The 20785-nt window shown below is 38.4% G+C and overlaps 1 protein-coding gene across 32 annotated transcripts in view; it reads right to left on the bottom strand.

Annotated features, from left to right (window-relative positions):
- Positions 1-335: 335 nt before the first annotated feature.
- Positions 336-20785, bottom strand: part of TRDN (triadin) — a 235945-nt gene continuing 215495 nt past the window's right edge. For 14 of the 32 annotated variants that reach the window (XM_070932730.1, XM_070932745.1, XM_070932746.1 and 11 more), the window contains 8 exons: positions 18573-18599; positions 17376-17423; positions 13262-13300; positions 12429-12476; positions 12185-12229; positions 10320-10364; positions 8624-8653; positions 338-906 (listed from right to left, as the gene is read on the bottom strand). In XM_070932730.1, the coding sequence (XP_070788831.1) occupies positions 791-906; positions 8624-8653; positions 10320-10364; positions 12185-12229; positions 12429-12476; positions 13262-13300; positions 17376-17423; positions 18573-18599 (398 nt within the window). In that variant the 3' untranslated portion in view covers positions 338-790. Of the gene's footprint in view, positions 907-8623; positions 8654-10319; positions 10365-12184; positions 12230-12428; positions 12477-13261; positions 13301-17375; positions 17424-18572; positions 18600-20785 lie in introns of all 32 variants that reach the window. The other 18 variants (XM_070932742.1, XM_070932732.1, XM_070932749.1 and 15 more) reach the window with 4 other exon arrangements.

The following is a 20785-nucleotide window of genomic DNA, read 5'->3' as shown; positions in this document are numbered from 1 at the left end:
CAATACATAATTTGTTCAGTTTGACATTGCAGACAAGTATAAAATTATATACACAAAATAGAAATTAGGAACAACTACTTACAAAGATACAGTATTATTTACAAAGCAAAACCTATTTTAATAGGCAGCCAAAATAACATCTTTAGACATTTTCATTGGGAGCATTATATTTTTTCTTTTGAGGTTGAGATATCAGTCTGTTATTTCAAATAGCAAGTAAAGAGAAATTGATATTCTTAATTCAAATATCTCTCTAATATGTAAATAGCAAACATTTTATTGCTTGCTTTTACAAAAAACACATATGTCGAACATAGGTTTTATTATTAGAGTCTGATTACTTAACAATTTAGTATGGACTGACTCATGATTTCATTTAGCACTATCATAGATTGCAAACTGTACTGCAAATGACTAATTCCATTTCAACATTTCCCAAAACTGATACCATGGAAAATGTTTTCCATACTAGCTAGGTCTAAAACAGAAACTAGAAACAGACTTTGACAGAAGATATAAATATACATACACCTATACCTGCACACAGAACTTACTGTCAAGTACTCTTTCAGCACCATGCTTTCATTCAGGGAAGTAGCATGGATATCCTTAATCACATAATGCCATCAAATTGTCTCTGGTGTTCTAACAACCAAGAGACAACCTTTACAGGTGCATGTGATCAGTCAGATCATACTTTCGTTGTCACAGGTGCCAAGTGGACTTCCAGATGACCCCCTGAAGTGGGTGCAAAGTGCAAAATTGTTGCAATGTCACAGGTTGCAGGGCATTATTGTTTCCGTGCCTTCAACTTGGGATCAGCAGGTTTTTCTTGAGTAACAGAATATTGAGGTGTGTAACCATTAATTCCATTTACAAAGACACATTGATAGTAGCGAACAGCAGCTGAAAAGAGGGAAATAAAAAGAATGATCAGAGTATTTAGCTGTAAACTAAGGAAACGTCTAACCTAGCAAAGCATAGATCAGCTTTCCTAGCCTGTTGTCAAAATATGTGGCTACCTAGCCAACTCGTTGATAGAAATTCCAGGAATTGAAGTCAAACACTTTGAGAGACTGATGTAGATTATCAATGTCCAAAATCACTTTCTTCCCTAGTCAGGCATGGGTGACATCAAGAGTTTTAATAGTTAAATAAATGGCAAGCAATGTTTTATCCTGTATTTGTTTTTTCACAAATCAAAAGAGACTTTTTTTTTTACCTTGCCAACTAAGATCTGAGATTGAATGGCACACACTATTCCTATATTGACGACTGACACAAAATACTGTGAGCAGAAATGTCAGTTATGAAGTGACATTTCTCTTTCTTCATTGCAGTTATTTCAGAATATACCCTTCATGGGGGGAGAAGAATTAAAAATAGGCTCCTCGGTATCAGTAAATAGAAAATTAGAAGTCAAATACACAATGGAAATGCTAATGCATATGGACCCAAGACAGAGTTTATGCCCATTTGTATTCATTATCATATGACTTTCATATACAAGCTGTCTGAAATAATTGGATATTTGGAGCTTCATATGTGTTTTCTTTCTCAAACAGGGCTGGGCAATCTATGGCCTGTGGGCTCCATGCAGACCCTGATTCCCCGGTTGTCACTTCTAAAGAATCTGAGCATACATTGCAGAAATTAAAGGATCCCAAGATCCCATGGATGAAATTTGATGATGGCATAATTGGAAATACTACTTTTTATTCACAACACCAAAAGTAAAAGAGAGAGAGAGAGGGAGGGAGGGAGGGAGGGAGAAGGTAATGCTTCTTTGAGATATAGGAGTTCTATTTTGACTTTTAGAAGTATGGAATGGCAAAAAGGAAAAAAAAACAAATTCAGTCAAACGATCTAATGCAGTTGTGTCACCAGCTAGCACTGTGCCCATGCCTCATGAAACAGCATCAACAAATAACAATAATAATGGTTTGTCAAACTGGGAGAAATGACTAGTTTTTGCTCAATATAGCACTTAGACTTGTATACTGCTTCATAGTGGTTTACAGCCCTCTCTAAATGGTTTACAGAGTCAGCATATTGCCCCCAACAATCTGGGTCTTCATTTTACTGACCTCGGAAGGATGGAAGCTGAGTCATCCTTGAGCCACTCAGGATTGAACTCCTGGAGTGAGCAGTGAGTTAGCATGCAGTACTAGATTCTAACCGCTGTGCCACTATGGTGCAGTATAGTATGAGTTGCAATGATACAAACTACAATGTTCAATAATTGCTGCCTTCTTTGAATGTGGTGGTGATCCACTCTGCCAGCTTCCATGGAAATTCCCTCTGCCCTGCTTTCCCTGTTTTATTAATTTTATTTATTGGTTAAATTTATTTGCTGCCCATCTCACCCTGGGGTTACTCTGGGTGGCTTACAATAGTAAAAATGATTTTAAAAATGTAAATGTAACAATAGTAAAGCAATAAAACAAAAATAAACGATGAAAGTACAACAATGTGAATTAAAAGATGGGTGGAGAAGAAGTAGGAAGAACAGGGGGACAATGGGGGTCAGCTAATTAATCCCAGTAGCCACCTCCAGTATGGTACTCTTGCACTGGATCCCCAGACCAACTGGCAGAGCCAGGTCTTCAGGCTGTCAGAGCCTGTGATTTAGGAGAAAGAAAAGAGTGAGCTCTCTCCTGATTCTTTTCCTGCCCCACCAGCAGCGGGAAGACAATGCCAATCCCAGATTTGGAACCTTTGCCTTAATGCCCATGGATGTCAGTGGGTGAGAAAACATTCAGAAGGGAAATGGAAGAATGGCTCAAGGCTCTAGCACAGGAGTGTCAAACTCGATTTCATTGAGGGCTGCATCAAGGTTGTGTTTGACCTTGGGGGGCCAGGGTGGGCATGACCAGCTTGACATCACTTGTGTCGGGGCGCCTGTAGTGGCCCGAATACTCTGTCAGTGAAAACCAGCTCCCAAGGTCTGTTTTTGGCTGTGACTATGTCCTGCAACCCTCTGCTGGCAAAAACGGAGCTCAGGAGGGCAGGCACCATGGTCTGTTTTTTTGCTGTTTCCAGGGCAACCCCATGGGCCAGATTCGGTCCCTGGGCCTTGAGTTTGACACCCCTGCTCTAGCATCAGACTTTTCATTAACCAAATTGCTTTGTTGGTTGTCTCCTGTGTGCCATGCCCATATTTCTTATACAATTTGTACAAGGAGATGTGCAAATTACGTGCATGTCTGTGTACATCTGCAGGCATGTACCTATCACAAACAGAGCTTCAATTATGGGGAGTATTATGAAGATATATTTTTGTTCAGTTTTCCATACAAGACAAAATGAAATTAGAGAAAAGGTGTGGTAAGATTTGCTCAAACGCATATCTTATTAATGCAGCTCCAAGTCTTTAGCAATTAAATGCTTGTCCTCTAAATGGGACTCCTTTTTTCTCGGTGCACATTTTTTGATGCTGGTCATCATATTTGATGTGTCAAATAGCTTGCAGCTGCCTAGGAAAGAACGTTAAATTTTCTTGACCTGAATATAAAAATGTTGCTAATTAGAGATATCTCGGTGCAATTCCATCTTGAGCCAAATATGTAATGAGTTATGCTTGTGGGTCAGGAGCAGGTCACTCAGCAGACATCTTTCATTAAAACAAAGTACTTTGGCAGCAAAGGCAAAGCAGATGGAGAGTTCATTAACACACTGTGTCATAGTTCACTTTGATTAACTGATCCACTGAGAACAGGATCATTTTATTTATTTATTTTTAAAAAAATATCCAAAATAACCAGGCACCCTTTGTCACTGTAAAAGACCAGCAAACATCTGATGTTATAAGTTTGTCATAAGCCTTGGGCAACTTATGATGTCATGGGTACATCAGTCTTAATCAGAGGTGGGTTTCAGCAGATTCTGACCAGTTCTGGAGAACCGGCAGCAGAAATTTTGAGTAGTTCGGAGAATCAGTAGTAAAAATTCTGACTGGCCCCACCCCCATCTATTCTCTGCCTCCCAAGTCCCAGCTGATCAGGAGGAAATGGGGATTTTGCAGTAAACTTCCCCTGGATTGGGGAGGGAATGGAGATTTTACAGTATCCTTCCCCTGCCACGCCCACCAAGCCACGCCCACCAAGCCAGGCCACGCCCACCAAGCCACACCCACAGAACCGGTAGTAAAAATTTTTTGAAACCCACCACTGGTCTTAATGTTCATTTGGGCTGCAAGAGAATAAATAGCTAGCCCTTAGAAACAAAACCACAACCCCAAAAACCCACTCTCAATTTACATCTTATGCCCAACCTGTGATGAAGTTATCTACCTGGACCAAAGGGACATGTTCTTTATGGCACTTTTTATTCCTTGAACCTTTGCATGTCACTTAAAAGAAAGAAGTGATTTCTTAAAGAATGACATCTAAAGGGATTGGCAGCCTTCGGTGAAGAAGAGAAGGAGGAAGAGCTTCATTAGTGTCATGGGCAGCTAGAGAGGGAGAAGGAAGCCTTTCCTGAGATGGATAGGCCAAGGGTACAAGTATCCAAAATAACAGACAGAAGTAAAATATGCTACATTTTTAGTGCCCTAATAATGCTCAAATCATTTTCATCCTTTCAAATCCATGCCAGACATTCCTTAAAAAATCCCAAAGAAGATACTCTCTACAACCCTACAAACTAAAGATTGCATCGGCAGCAGTTAAGCAGTTATTCAAAGCATTATACCTTTGAATGTCTGTTGGGCATGCTGGTATGAAGTTTGCAAAGTATATTAGACGTTTTGTCCACAGTAGATTTGTTATTGAAAGAAATAATATTGTGGCAATGGATTTCTCCATGAGCAGTACTCCATATGATATGGAGGTATAAATCTGCACGTGTGTCTTAACCAAGTTACTATTTATACCATTATCTCATAGAATTAAAATGGGACTTCTTACTCATTTTCTGTTGCCTTGCCTTGCATTGGTTGGCAGGAGTTTCTCCAGGCATACTGTTTGAATGCTTGCCAATGCTATCAACGTCACCAGTAAAACATAACTTGTACACATTATTTTGGTCTACAACAATTATTGGAATAAGAGAAAGGACATGTCTGCTAATTAGTATTGTTATTCAATCATTCAGTCTCTTCCAATTCTTCATGACCCAATGGACATCATTTTGCCAGGATTGTCTGCCAGTAATTGCTTCTCAACATTTCTATTCTGACAGCATCCAGTATGTTTTGTTCTGACAGTCCAGGTACAAATAGTATACATATTTTTGCAGCACTAAATTTCCTTTTTGCCTCTGGGGATTTAACAGCTGAATATGCTTTTAGCTCTATTCCAGCCTTATCACGGTTACTACCAATATGAATGTCTGTGACTTGCTCTTAAATCTTCTAATATAATGTTGACATAAATCTGATTGTGAATATTCTATCCTGGCAAATTTCTGGAGTAGGCTGCTATTTCCTTCTCCAACAGATTGTCTTTAATCTAATTCATCATTTATGACCTACCTATCAATGGGTGGCTCTGTACATAGCCAACAGTATAGTTCACAGTCTTGTCTGGGATGTATGAGGTGTTTTAACCACTATCAGGTAATTAGTATATTTAAGTGTTAATTAATTGAATTATCATTAAGAAGCAGCAAAATGGAGTAAAAAAGTATTAATTATAAACATTTAGCTAAAAATAATTGAACAAGTCCAACAGTTCCTATGTTAACTATGATAAATCTGATTTAACACTGTCAGTATATTCATTATTGCTTGCTCCCTGGATTTCTGCATTGGATAAAGTCCAGTTTTTCTTTGTTCAGTTGTTAATTTTTCCCTCTAGGTGTTTATAACCAGCAATCTTACTTGTAAGCAAGACAATGCAACATAAAGTCCACAATATATCACAGATATGCTCTCATCCTGACATCTCTTATAGAAACCAATAGGTTGTAATTGAAGCCCAAACAACCTAGGCAGAGTTGGGTTTCAGCAGGTTCTGACCAGTTCTGGAGAACCGGTAGCGAAAATTTTGAGTAGTTCAGAGAACTGGTAGTAAAAATTCTGACTGGCCCCGCCCCCATCTATTCTCTGCCTTCCAAGTCCCAGCTGATTGGGAGGAAATGGGGATTTTGCAGTAACCTTCCTCTGAAGTGGGGTGGGAATGGAGATTTTACAGTATCCTTCCCCTACCACAGCCACCAAGCCACACCCACCAAGCCATGCCATGCCCACCAAGCCACACCCACAGAACCAGTAGTAAAAAAATTTAAAACCCACCACTGATCCTAGGATAATTATGCTAGAGGTTATTTTACTTAGCTCTAGTTCATGGATGAAACATTAATGCCACAGAACAGTCCTCTCACTCAGGTTAATCAGAATGTGGTTATAGAAAGCTACTTGTATTCTCTGGATGAAAGCAAACAACTGTAAAGGTTCTCACACAGCCAAATACCAGATCTGGCTACCAAAACATGAAACAGATGGAAATTGTATCTTCCACCCAAGATAATTGCTTTTAGAAAGGGTAGAAGAAAGAGATGCAAAAAAATGTGAACATGAAACCTTATGAACAGTGCTTGCATTTGATAAATGCAAGATTCCGTCACTGTTTCATAATGGCCCCTGACTTTTTCTACAATTAAACTACCTTATCAGAAATTCTGGGATTCTCGATGCCCGTTTAATTAGATCCAGTCCAGCCTGGTAGAGAAAGCCTGACAACAATGGTAGGTATTTCAGCAGCCTCATGCAAGAGAAATTTACATCATGTTCAGTGAATACACAAGTGATGCATCACATCAAATGGTCAACATTGCAGCTTGCATATGTGAACCAGGCCATAAAGGACTTCCCAAAATGGTTAAATGGCCATAAACAAAGCTTAGAAGCAATAGAATTCTTTGTCTTTTATTTCTTTTATGGCTCAGATAGGAGACTGTCCCTAAAAAGAAACTTTCTCAGCGAAAACATCTTCCCTCTCACTGGGGCAATCAACTTACAAGATCAAGATAATAATTCACATCAGAAACAAAATAAAACAACCCTGCTTTCAGCCGTATCATTCATGCAGGGGACATATGTATGGGGAAGAAATAAGCCATTGAACCTACTTAGGTGTTTTTCCATTCCAGTTAGTTAATATTCTGTCTTTATTATTTTTACAAATAATAATAATAATAATATTCTGCCTTAATTATTTTTACAAATAACTCAAGATGATGAATATATACAACCCATCTTCCTCTTCCTAGTAAGATGGAAACATGTCATTTGATTCACATTCATTGATAAAAATAAGGGTTTTCAATCTTTCAATCAAGGGTCTTTCAATCAAAAAATAGTGCATCAACATGGACAGTCGTTAGTGTGATCAGTACACAGATTCTGTTCAGCTAATCTGAACTTTTCATACGTTTATGCAGGTCCATTTTTAAGAGTTGACCCCCCCCCCCAAAAAAAGAACCCCTCTTTCTTCAAAGAAAATGATAAAGTCAAGGCTAACAATTATTCTAAGAATGTACAGCAAGTCTTCCATTTAGTAGAATTATAGCTTAGAATTTTAAAAATGGGTTCATGTGGGATTTTGGCCTCTCGTGAGCACAATTTTCATCTGCAAAAAATTAGTGGAAGTTGAAATTCTAACCTGTACTGAATGTGAATTAAAAGGTAAAAGTAAAGGTTCCCCTTGCATATATGTGCTAGTCGCTCCCAACTCTAGGGTGTGGTGCTCATCTCCGTTTCAAAGCCAAAGAGCCAGCGCTGCCCGAAGACGTCTCCGTGGTCATATGGCCGGCATGACTAAATGTCAAAGGCACACGGAACGCTGTTACCTTCCCACCAAAGGTGGTCCCTATTTTTCTGCTTGCATTTTTTACATGCTTTTGAACTGCTAGGTTGGCAGAAGCTGGGACAAGTAATGGGAGCTCATCCCATTACATGGCACTAGGGATTCAAACCGCTGAACTGCCGACCTTTCAATCAACATGCTCAGCATCTTAGCCACTGAGCCACGGCATCCCTTATGTGAATTACTGAATTACAAATTAATTTTACTGACTTGAGTCTTATTCTTGGTATTAAAGAATCATTGTACTAAAACTATAATAATGTAAATCCTTCCCATCCTAAACATCAAAAGCAAATTGTAGAAGATGGAGAGCTGAAGATTTATGCAATGGCCGTAATCTATGACACAATTACTAGAAAGGGAAGGAGTGAATAGGTGTCTTTTTGTGGAGTTACATTTTTATTACAACCAAACAGAAGACCAGAATTCAAAACATTATTCTAATAATTACACAGCTGTTGGAAAAAGTCTGATATATGGTAGCTGACTTATATAGAAATCATTTTTCTGAACTATCCCCTCTTGTACTTGTACAGGTGGCAACACGAAATGTATGAAAAAGGATGTCTTGTTCACATTTTTGTACTAATTTATCTTTTCCCCTTCACAATGCAACTGCTTTCAAGATTAGCTTAATCTTACAAAATATGTAAAATGAGCTTTCCCTCATTAACTAGTTTTCAAAGGCAAATTGTTCATTCTTTCTTAATCTGACAAGATGAGGCGAAACAATACTGTGGATACCGAGTTACATGTCCTGACAAGGAATTAAAGTCACTTGAAAATCAAAGATATTTGCAAGGCCTTTAACTTACTTCCTGGTTTTGCAGCTTTTGAAATTTTTTCTGAAAAGAAAGAAAGAAAAAAAATCTCAAAAACAGGGAGAGAATCTGTAGAGCAAGTTTCTTTGCTAATTCTTTCCTAATCAATTAATTCTTTGCTTTCTTTGCTAATTTGCTTTCTTTCAATTGCTTTCTTTGCTACTTAATTAAGTTAATCCGGCAGCATTTTTGAAGTTACATCATACTGAAATTCAAAACAGCTATGACTATGAATGTCTTTGATAATGGGATGAAAGACTTTTTTTTTTTTTTTTTTTTGCACAGTTGTATAAGAAACCCTCCTGGGTGATACCATAAGGCTTCCTTATTTGTCCATCTTTGAATATTCTTTTCAGGCACATGGAAACCACTTCCAAGACCTTCCAGAAGAGATTTGTTTTCAGCTGCTTCCAAAAGACAGTCAGCTTCAGAACTAACCTACATTCCAGAAGGAGGCCATTCCAAAAAACTGGTGCTGCTACAGAAATGCAACATGATTCAGCCTCCTATACCGTGATGGCGAACCTATGGCACATGTGCCACAGGTGGCATGCAGAGCCCTCTCTGCAATTACACAAGCCGTTGCCCCAGCTCAGCTCCATCATGCACATGCCTCCTGCTGGCCAGCTGATTTTCTGGTCTCTGCTGCGCATACACGGTTGGGTGAGGCGCATGCAGGAGACATGTGTGCATGCATGGCTGGGCATGGCATGGTGGGGGGGTCATGCGCGCATTGCATTATGGGTTATAACTGCATGGAAGTTTACTAGGCCCAAAATTGGGTGCGGGGGGGTGCAGTGTGCCCCCCCCACAGCCCATTTTTGCTCCCAGGAGACTGTAGGGAGGCCTACTAGACCGAAAACAGGGAGTGGGGGGGTGCGGTGCGCCCCCTATGGCCTGTTTTTGCTCCCAGGAAGCTTCAGGGAGGCCTACTAGGCCCAAAATGGGGCACAGGGAGCGTGGGGGGGGTCGCATGTGCATGCATGGGGGTGGAGGGAGCACAGGGGGTCATGCACACATGCACAGGGGGTGGGGGGTCACACAAGCATTGCATTACGGGTGTGGGCGCATGTGCGTAATGTTACACATGCACATTTTCAGCACGCGACAACAAAAAGGTTAGCCATCACTGTCCTATACCATGTGGAAGTGGGGAGGAAATATCACTTTTCCCAAAAATATTGAATCGGTTAGGTTGATTCTCATTGGTAAAAGCAGCCCTGAAACTAACTTGCTGCCAAGCCATAAACTTTAAATCATATCTGAAAACCTAAGGAAGCCAACAGATGGCTCATGTGTGAGTGCCAGATTCTACATCGGCCCCATTTTGGACTGCCTACAGCTTCTGAATGGTCTTGTAGAATAGCTGCAGAAAATCTAACCAAGTATTAATGAGGGAATGGATCACTATGAGAAGGTCCCAGGTAGGGCTGCAACTGGAGCCCCTGCTCAAGTTGGACAAATTTTCCCCCACCCCACCATAGTATATCAAACAGTAGAAAGTTATGGCTTGGGAAATAGCCACATATGAGTTCAATCATCAAGTAAAAATGTGGTTTTTCATTAAGATCAATGGATCTCAATAGTGAACAATTAATAATAAATCTTAATAGGCACTGGATTTAAAGAGTAAGGGGGGGAGGAGGAGTGGGAGGAGGAGGGGAGGAGGTGGAAACCAACCACCAATTACCTGTAGTCATATTGTAATAAAAATGGACTGCTTTTTCTGCAGGAACTGTTAAACAGAACAAAAATATTTAATTGTTTTGGATTCTAAATGCAAGTGTTATAGACATAGAAATAATATATAGATACATAAACATTCACATTATGTCCACAGCTACTCTCTTCAAAGAACTGTACATGTTTCACAGTGTTTAGTTAGCCTTTAATCAAAGTCCATGAGACTTTAACAAGGCTAGAGGGAAAACTTCCTTGGATCACAAAAGGTCCTCACTCATGATGAAGGATGAGTGACCATGTTTCTATCTTTCCCCATCTTTCTCCTAGACCAGGGGTGTCAAACTCAATTTCATTGAGGGCCGCATCAGGGTTGTGTTTGACTCGGGGGGCCGGGGTGGGCCTAGCCAGGGTAGACGTGACTAACTCAATGTCACCCATGTTCGGGGTGTGCCTGTGGTGGCTCAAGCGCTCTGCCAGTGAAAACAGTCTCCCGAGCTCCGTTTTTAGCTGAAACAGCCTCCTGCAACCCTCTGCCAGCGAAAACAGAGCTCCATTTTCACTGGCAGAGGCACAGTAGGCCAGTCCTTTGCTGTTACAAGAGCGGCCCCCGCAGGCCAGATCTAAGCACCCCACAGGCCGGATCCAGCCCCCAGGCCTTGAGTTTGACACCCCTGTCCTAGACCTTTCGGAACCAATTCCATTCCCCATCCCCAAGAATACAGTACTTACAGAGGACCAACTGATTTCTAGAAAAGCTAAATACCACAACAGTCCAGTTTCAAACAAAAATCTAGAAGCTTATTGTTCTTCTTTTAAAAGTAACTCTCTAGATTTATGGTTTATAAGGACAATTGTATATTGCTGTAATAAGAAGAGGGAGACAAAGACTCTAATCCAGGGCTGTCAAACTCAAGACCCAGAGGCCAGATCCGGCCTGTGGGGTGCTTAGATCTGGCCCAGGGAGCCACCCTAGAAACAGCGAAGGACTGGCCTGCAGTGCCTCTGCCAGTGAAAATGGAGCATGGGAGGGCTGCGTGCGGCCCTCCTGAGCTCTGTTTTCGCTGGCAGAGGGTTGAAGGAAGCCATTGCAGCTGAAAACGGAGCTTGGAAAGCCCCACCCTGGCCATGCCCACCCTGGCTCCCCAAGATCAAACACAATCCTGATGTGTTTGATCAATGAAATTGAGTTTGACACCTCTGCTCTAATCTAGTTCATCCACTGAAGCTCACTGGGTGATTCTGGACTCGCTCTGCATCACTCCAACCTACTTCACAGGAAGAGGTTTGCGTAGATTGCCTTGAACTCTTGAATGAATGGCTGGATAGAAACCTAATACATACATACATACATACATACATACATACATACATACATACATACAGTGGTGGGATTCAAGTAATTTAACAACCAGTTCTCTATCCTAATAATTTCTCCCAACAACCAGTTTGCCAAACTCCTCAGAAAGTTAACAACCGGTTCTCCCAAAGTGGTGCAAACTGGCTGAATCCCACCAATGCATACATACCAGAGGTGGTATTCAGAAGGTTCTGACCAGTTCTGGAGAACCGGTAGCAGAAATTTTGAGTAGTTCGGAGAACCAATAAATACTACCTCTGACTGGTCCCGCCCCCATCTATTCTCTACCTCCTGAGTCCCAGGTGATCGGGAGGAAATGGGGATTTTGCGGTAACCTTCCCCTGGAGTGGGGTGGGAATAGTGATTTTATAATATCTTTCCCCTGCCATGCCCAGCAAGCCATGCCCAGCAAGCCACACCACGTCCACCAAGCCATGGCCACAGAACCAGTAGTAAAAAATTTTGAATACACCACTGGATACGTATGTATCCACCACTGATACATACATACGTACCTTTGTCATGTTTTACTTTCAAGGGTGTCTTTTCAACTGTTTTTCCTGTATAAATAAAAGAAAAAGAGAGAAGAATTAAATACAATATTTAAACTGAAGTTCATACAATCCACTTTGTTAATATTAAGGTAAGTGAGGAAGGAAAGATATTAGCAAATTCAGAGAACAATTACTTTTCATGTAGTCTTTTAGAAGGCCAAAAAACAAACAAACAAAAAAAAAAAAAAAACAACCCCCATCTTACCATGTTTTTCCTTCTTTTCTCTCAAAGATTTTTCTGCTTTTTTCTCATCTACAAAGAATGTTCAAATCATAGGAGTTAAACTTTAGGGGATTTGGATATTTGCATATTGTTTCACAAACTCTTGGAGAAAACAAGCTTGTGATTTCCGTCTGTCAGCAGCAGGGAAGTTAAGTGTGGTTGGAAACAAAACAGATCTTATATTTTGCACATTTACATGCTCTTCTATGGACTTGGATTGAATCATATCTCAAGTGATTTGATATATGCACAGATGTCTTTCTTCAGCATCCGTTTTTTTCCAGGCATCCCTGAATACAGTCAATCAACTGTGACTTCATACAAGAAGACAGACTGAAATTAACTAAGGTGCAGAGCTGGAGCATGGCTGCCACTCTGATACTTCCTGCTGAGAACAACAGCAGGTAGTTGGCAGTTTGCCATAAAGCTGTTCATTCTATGTCCCCCCTCCCCCCCCCGAATCCAGCTCACTTTAATGCAACTTCATTCTCTATTTGCTCAACTGTGAGCAGCCTGGCATAATCTCTCCACATGCTACATTACCCTCCCAGACATTAACAGTCAGATAATTCCAAGTAAGTGATTAAAGTTTGCGGCTACCTTGAAGACGAAGTGAGTGATAAAAATAGAATATTTGACACTTTTAGATCTTTTAATGGGACAAATATAATTAGTTTTTATGGTGCTCAGTAGGTATATCAGGTGAGGTTTTGGATACATTAAGCTCCATCAGGTACACGGTTCTTGTGGCTTGTTATTACATATATTATATGTATGTATGTACTATATGTTATGTACATATACTATATGTTTACCTGCAACTTTGAGTTCAGCTGTTGCTTTTTCTGGTCTTTCTATTGGGTAGCATGGAGATAGAAAGAGAAAGAAAAAAAAATAAGTACATCTATATAAATCTTCATACTTTGAGAGTTTGGGGCTGTTTTTGACACAGGTAGTTATTTATATGACTATAATAGAATCTGCTCATTATGGTCGTACATTGTAAAGTTTATAAAACATGATCAACCTGATATTATGACCTTTTTAGTGGCAGTCTTTAAGTGGTGGTTATTAAGCAAACCCATGGTTCTCTATCGGCGTGGTTTTGCAGAAAGCAGGAAATAGATGCCAGTTTTAAGCCAAATGATTGTAAAACAGTCATGTGATCACAGGATGCTGCAAATGGCCATCAATGTGGCTATATTGCCAAGTGATCACGTGACCTTGGAGGGGACCTGACCATTGGAACATTGAATCTGGGTTGTGAGTACTCCCAAAGTAGGTCTGTTGTAACTTTGAATGAGCACTAAGTAACAAGTTGTAAATCAAAGACTACCTGTATAATGTATGTTGCATACACTGTGCATATAAAAATACTTTTGTTAAATTAATGTAGAAATATTTCACTTGTAAAAACAAGCTGTACACGTTGTCCCAAAGGTATTTTTTCCAAAGGCACCTGGACTTTGGTTTTCCTTGAAGACATTTCACTTCTCATTCAAGAAGCTTCTAAAGTTCTGGCCAAAGAAGTTTCTTAGATGAGAAGCAAAACGTCTTCAAGCAAAAACGAAGTCCAGTTGCCTTTGGAAAAAGCACCTTTGGAAAAAGCAACCATGACCTGGATGACTGAGAATCTCCACAGACATCAAGCTGTACACATCAAATTACCCTAATCTAGCCCACAAGATATCTGAGAAAATATAAGGGCAGTGAAAATGGAAACTTTTAAGATATAAAGAAGCTGACAGGAATTTTTGGCAGATTATAGATATTATGAATTAGATTTTTGTCATTTTATTTTCTTGCAAGATAAAAGGGCTAGTCTAAACTTATTATTCCAGGTATAGACTAGTCTTCTTGAATAAATGTCTTTCAGATATGTTGGATTATGTTTCTGACAATCCATCAGTCAGAAGATCAATGGATACAGGTTCAGGATAAAAGTGATAGCTGGAGGGTGTCCATTAGGAAAGTCTGATCTATTTTAATGCCAAAACTGAATATATTGGATTTTGCCTTGGGACTTGATATTATTGTTTTAACGTGATCTTTTCTACAGATTATCTCCAGTTAGTATCCATTTTACATTCTTGCAACATGGCAGACATCTAAAATTATTTGAAATATTGATTACAGCTACAGATGAGGGGCACATCAAACAGTTTAATATTTATTGAGTAAAAATATAAGACATAAATAAAAAAGTAAATATAAATGTAGAAGACAGAGACTTGTCTTTTCATGCAGCTATGTTACATGAAAATAATTTTTTAGATTTAAATAATTAAAACATAGAATGCACCAATAGTCTTTTTAATGCAAATAAAGTTCCTGATGTTCCAAAATACTAAACTTTTTCCACAAGCAATTAATTAGCGATCTAGCAAAATAGATAAGTAGTGAAAGAAAGATAGAAATAGATAATGACTTTTAAAAAATAATTCCAATTACTTCTGTTCATGATTGATAGATATAGAAATAGATAATTTGGGGTTTCCTTCATGTTACTATCTTTATCTTCCTCATTTTAAACTAATGCAAAGATTATTCAAATTTAGCTAAGTTAATACATTGGTATTCATAGATGTTCTTCAGTTACCCATCAGATAGGAGACAATTGATAACAAAACACAATAATCAGTGTAGTAAGTCATTCTCTAAAGAGCAGCAATCTATATGTGTAGCTATCCTCTATCTGTACTTGAAGTAGGGGCACAAATATTTAAAGAGAGCTATTTGCAGCATAATATTACATTAATTATATATTGATTATCACAGCAGTGTAAAAGCTTACAATCTTTTAACAAAATGAGTAAGAATAAAGTATGAAATTTGGTGCAAAATCTTTTTTGGCATCAAGACTAAATTTGGCTAGAAGAAAGCCATATTATCATAATGTGTTGCTAAGTTTGTATTCAAGTTCAGAGACAATGTGATCAGAGGCAGTTCATTTTGTAGTCATGGAAGACATGAAGTAGACAAATGGAGGGATTGTGGGATTTAAAGAATGCTATGCAACTATTAATGCCTCTAAACAGCGGTTAACTCTTCAGCTCATTAACTTCATAAAGTTTCAGATTGTTCATCAACCCCCAAACATTTATCATATAATTTAATAAATACTAATTTAACTACTACTACTACTACTACACAGGGACATGGTGGCTCAGTGACTAAGATGCTGAGCTTGTTGATCACAAGGTCAGCAGTTCAGCGGTTCAAATCCCTAGTGCCGCGTAACAGGATGAGCTCCCGTTACTTGTCCCAGCTTCTGCCAACGTAGCAGTTTGAAAGCATGTAAAAAATGCAAGTAGAAAAATAGGGACCACCTTTGGTGGGAAGGTAACAGTGTTCCATGTGCCTTTGGCATTTAGTCATGCCGGCCTTATGACCACGGAGATGTCTTCGGACAGCGCTGGCTCTTCAGCTTTGAAACGGAGATGAGCACTGCCCCCTAGAGTCAGGAACGACTAGCACATACAGTATGTGCGAGGGGAACCTTTACCTTTACTGCTACTACTACTACTACTAATAGTAGTAGTAGTAATAGAGAGTCCCATTGACCCTTGGGGGTTGATATTGACCACTCTGGATAAACCTACTTTAAAAAAATATGTAGAAGATCTGCTATCTTCTACTGGCTATATTGTAATGGCACAGAAATATTAGCAAGTAATTGAGAGTCACAGTAATTTTTACCAGTTATTCTCTATATTTAAACATTCATTTTATAGCAAACTGCAACTTGCAATTCACTACAAGGAACACACTGCTTCTTTGCACATGGATAGTTTCCATAAAATATAAAAAGAGATGCCTCCTGAGAACAGTTACAGATTACATTCTCTGACATCATCTATCCAAAGCCTCTTTTAATTACATTTACTTTGCAATATAACTAATTCTTATTATATTACTTAATATTATGCTCTCTGTGGCAATAAAAGATGATATGTAACACAAAGATATTCATTATTGGTGCTGAAGGAAAAAGTTCCAAATGTGTCAATCTGCTATAGATTATTATTGCATTTAAACTCTTCTTATATCAAGGAAATTCACATTGGGCTCATTCATGGGGCAGCCCTGAAAGTTGTTGATGGAACCAGGTGTGTCTGCAGGGAAAGGGATCAAAAAAGCCAACATGCAATCAAAACTCCACCCCTTTTTACATTTTAAAAAGAGGCAGGCTTTGATCACATGGATGTAGACACAATCTTGACTTTTGACCTTCTCCTTGCAGGCATCCCTGAAAGAAACACTGGTATTTCAGCGTTCTATCTTTTTACATGTGAACTATTTATATTCTTTACTGTTTTAAAAAAAATGACATAAATATAAGAAAGTAAAATATTAATCACCTTTAATTGTCAAATGCATTATTTAAGCTATTTGGCTAACAATAGTTGGGAAATTCTATTAATTCAATATGTTAAAGTGCATAACCACCTTTTCAGAAAAAGATGGAATAGCAGCAAAGACATTATTAGCAACCAAGTTAACAAGGCTATTTAAATTGCAGGTTTAGAAAAAGCATTCACATGCAAAGCAGGGCAGCAAGTGTAAATATAACATGACACATCTTGTAATTTCTTTGGACTTGGAGAGAAATTAAAAAACCGTACTTCTATGGAGGAAAAGGAGAAAAGGATAATGTTGGGTTGTAGTTCTTAAGCTTGCTTTTGGCTTAGATTCTACACATATTGCATGCCCTCCCCCCCTCCCCACCACCAACAAAGAAAAATTCATGCTTACTTATGAATAAGGACAGAATGGTGCATCCCTATTATTTAAGCCAAAAGCAAGCATATAGATTGTAGAATAGCAGTAATGTCTGATGCTCAAGGCCTTATTATTCTGCTCAGTTTGTCAATTACTTCTCCTACTTTGCCAAGAGGTTGTGTGAAGTGTGAATATTAGAATAAAAACCTGGTTTTGCTGGATGAGCTCCTTTTTCATGCCCAAGAACTTCTTGTTCTAAAAAGTGGGAGCAATACAAGATAAATTCAACATTGCTTTGCCGTTGTATTGTATAGTCTCTGCTCTTAACTTTTAAATTCTTTTCAGATGGATTTCACACAAAACGAGTCATTCCAGAATTACTGAGAGAAGAGCAACAATGTTAGCCCTGTCTTCTGAGGTTCTCAAACTAGTATACAGTAGATAATGAATTGACATGTGTGGTCATGCATAGGGTTTCTTTTGAGAAGATAAGCCTACACACAATACAGTTCTGGAATGGGTATATTAGCAGTCTGTTGAGAACATGCAAATGGTAAGTCTTGATAACGTCATAAAATCTCCTTCATATAAAAGGAATAAGGACCTATGCAACTAGGGCCATCAACCACTGCAGGCAGGAGAAATCTTTTAAAATGATTAGACCTAGCAGGTTCCTCAATGACCTGAAGCACTTCTGTTAAGCACTACTCCATTCTGAGGAACTCCATGAAATGAAACAAATGAAAAAAAAACTTTGGGTTTCCAGTTGAGTAGTCTAGTTCTATTAGAATCCTGGTCAGTGCCTTCTCTACACTGCTTCTTCAGAAATATCATGAAATTTCTAGGTTAGATTTGCAACAAATAGGATTAAGATTGTACTTCACAATAATTTATTCATAGATTATCATAGATAGATAGATAGATAGATAGATAGATAGATAGATAGATAGATAGACAGACAGACAGACAGACAGACAGACAGACAGACAGACAGACAGACAGACCGGCCGACCATGCTGGGGGCAAAACCTTTGTCTCTATTGCTCAGTAAAATCATACCATACTATAGGATATTATTATATAGTCTGGGAAATCATGTGACAGTCACATATATTACTGGAGTAAAGCGATTATGTCTACTCCATACAGCTAAGGTATGATTATAAACACATTTCAATGAGAAAATACAACATCCATCTGTATGTGAATGGAACTCAATGTACCTCCTTATGGAATCTCCAAATCTGCTCTGGAGAATTTCCAAATACCATAGCTGGTTTAGAAGGTAGGCAAAGGATAAATGTTTGCCACTGTCAGTAAAAACCCAACTGGCAAATATCATCGAATTCTAACCATCATCACTGTTCTTGTATTTTTTAATAGTTGTAACGTTTAGAAACTTACTTGGTGGTTTATGTTCTGCCTCCTTGCCTAAAAAAAAAAAACAAAAAAAAAAAACCAAGGGAAACAAAGAAAAACAAAATAAAACAGTTAATTTTAGTTCCTGTGTCCCTCTAATCTTTAGAACATAAAGATTGCAAAATGAAACATTTTTATGGCCGAAAGTCACAATAATTTTCTCTGCAATGGTTTTCCAGGCAATAAAATTCAATTTATGGTAATAGTGTTCCAAATTATGCATTTATGTTTATATACCACCAGAGTCATAACAGTGTCAGCACACAGTAGGCAACTTCCATTCTTTTTTTTTTTAAAAAAAATAACGTTATTAAAAATTATAAATGAAAAGAATAAAAATCAATACATAGAGTACTGCAAAAATATAAACAGAAAAATATACGAAAAAGAAAAACCAGGGAGTGTGTAAAAGGAAAAAAAAGGAGAAAGAGAGAGAGAGAAAAAAATGACTTCCTCCTTCATCCCAGCGGGTAAAAACAGTGTTAGTAGCTTATCACCGTCTCTAAATAAAATGTAATCTCTCTTCTCCCTATAGCTCATCTTCCATCAGGTACAAAGAATCAGGACTATTCATAAAGTTGCAGCATAGAAGATTTATTCAAGACTATACACAAGAATCTGGTCAAATAAAGTTCAACACTAAATTGTGCCAGATAAGGGTCAACAGAATTCAAGATGGATTGAACATGGAACACTTGTGCGAATACAATGACTCTAAAGTGATGATGCCCTCCCCCCAGCTTTGTCTACTCTTCTCTTATATCTCTTAAGTAAAAAAAAACAATAAAAACCCAGGTAAAATGCTATGTGAATCAATCTTTGTCAACAAAAGTCCAGTAAGGGCAATCAGCTATAACTGTTTTCTTTTTTTTTAACCCTGGCCAAGCAAGACAATCTTATAAACTTTCCTTAGTTTTCAAATTACTCTTTAACCCCTTCAAAAATAAATAAATCCCAGAGGTAGTTTGCTGATAATTTATCACAACTTTAACGTATTTATTTTGTATCAATAAGTAACTTTTATCCTTTTGTTTGTCACTTCTAAAATAATCCTTTCAAATCGTGACAGAACTCTTTTGTAAATCAAGAAAAAAAAATCCAAAACAGTTTTCTTGGTTTAATATCTGTTTATCCCCTTTAGGAAATAAATCACCCATCAGATCCATTTATATTACATTTACTGTCTCCCTCAAATTAATTTCATAGCTATCCATTGCAGCTCATTCTTACTTTACAACTTCATTAGAACATGCTCTGTCAATTTTATCAAGCATTTGATCCATTATGTCAAAAGTTTGGCTGAGAAGTATTCAAAAGTTTGTACTAAGGATTTCTGTTCCATTTTCTTTATCCTCTAGCTCTAGTGCTCAGCCTTCAAGGTAATTAGTGGCATCTACCTCAAAGGTATTGTTCCATAGGGAGCAAATTAATGGTGGTGATTCAGTGCCATTGTTTGACAAAGCACAGACAGAGTTCAGGAAATTCCTTACTTTTGTTGTCTACCATATAAACATTTATTCTGGTTACATCAGAGGGACTTGTAAAAGTCAAAATTCCTAGGCATATATTTAAGAAGCATGCTCCTATCTCAAAATAATCAATTCTTCTGGGCTCATTAATTTTGGACAATATTTATTTGGGTCCCTCTCTTGGTATCACCTGTCATTATTCTTTATAATCATTTTATAATTTTAATGAGTTGTCTCTTTTTTCTAGAATGCCAAGAGGGTATTAATTATATACTCTTTTTATGTGTGTGCAAATGGCCACAGACAATGTTTCCAAATGAAAATTCTTCAAGCAAGTGAACCAGTGGTGGGTTTCAAAATTTTTTACTACTGGTTCTGTGGGTGTGGCTTGGTGGGCATGGCATGGCTTGGTGAGTGTAGAATGGCTGGTGGGTGTGGCTTGGTGGGCCTGGCAGGGGAAGGATACTGTAAAATCTCCATTCCATCCCCAATCCAGGGGAAGGTTACTGCAAAATCCCCATTTCCTCCCGATCAGCTGGGACTTGGGAGGCAGAGAATAGATGGGGGTAGGGCCAGTCAGAATTTTTACTACCGGTTCTCCGAACTACTCAAAATTTCCACTACCGGTTCTCCAGAACTGGTCAGAACCTGCTGAAACCCACCTCTGAAGTGAACCATAGTGCCAGAAAATATTTCCTGATTTACAGGAGCATGCCTACTCTAAAAAAA

Source organism: Pituophis catenifer, unplaced genomic scaffold (assembly GCF_029215685.1).
Source record: "Pituophis catenifer annectens isolate HBS135680 unplaced genomic scaffold, rPitCat1.0.hap2 SCAF_1, whole genome shotgun sequence".
In the NCBI taxonomy this organism is placed as follows: Eukaryota; Metazoa; Chordata; class Lepidosauria; order Squamata; family Colubridae; genus Pituophis; species Pituophis catenifer.
The sequence above is the reverse complement of the archived record's forward strand: the minus strand, read 5'-3'. Positions and strand labels throughout refer to the sequence as shown.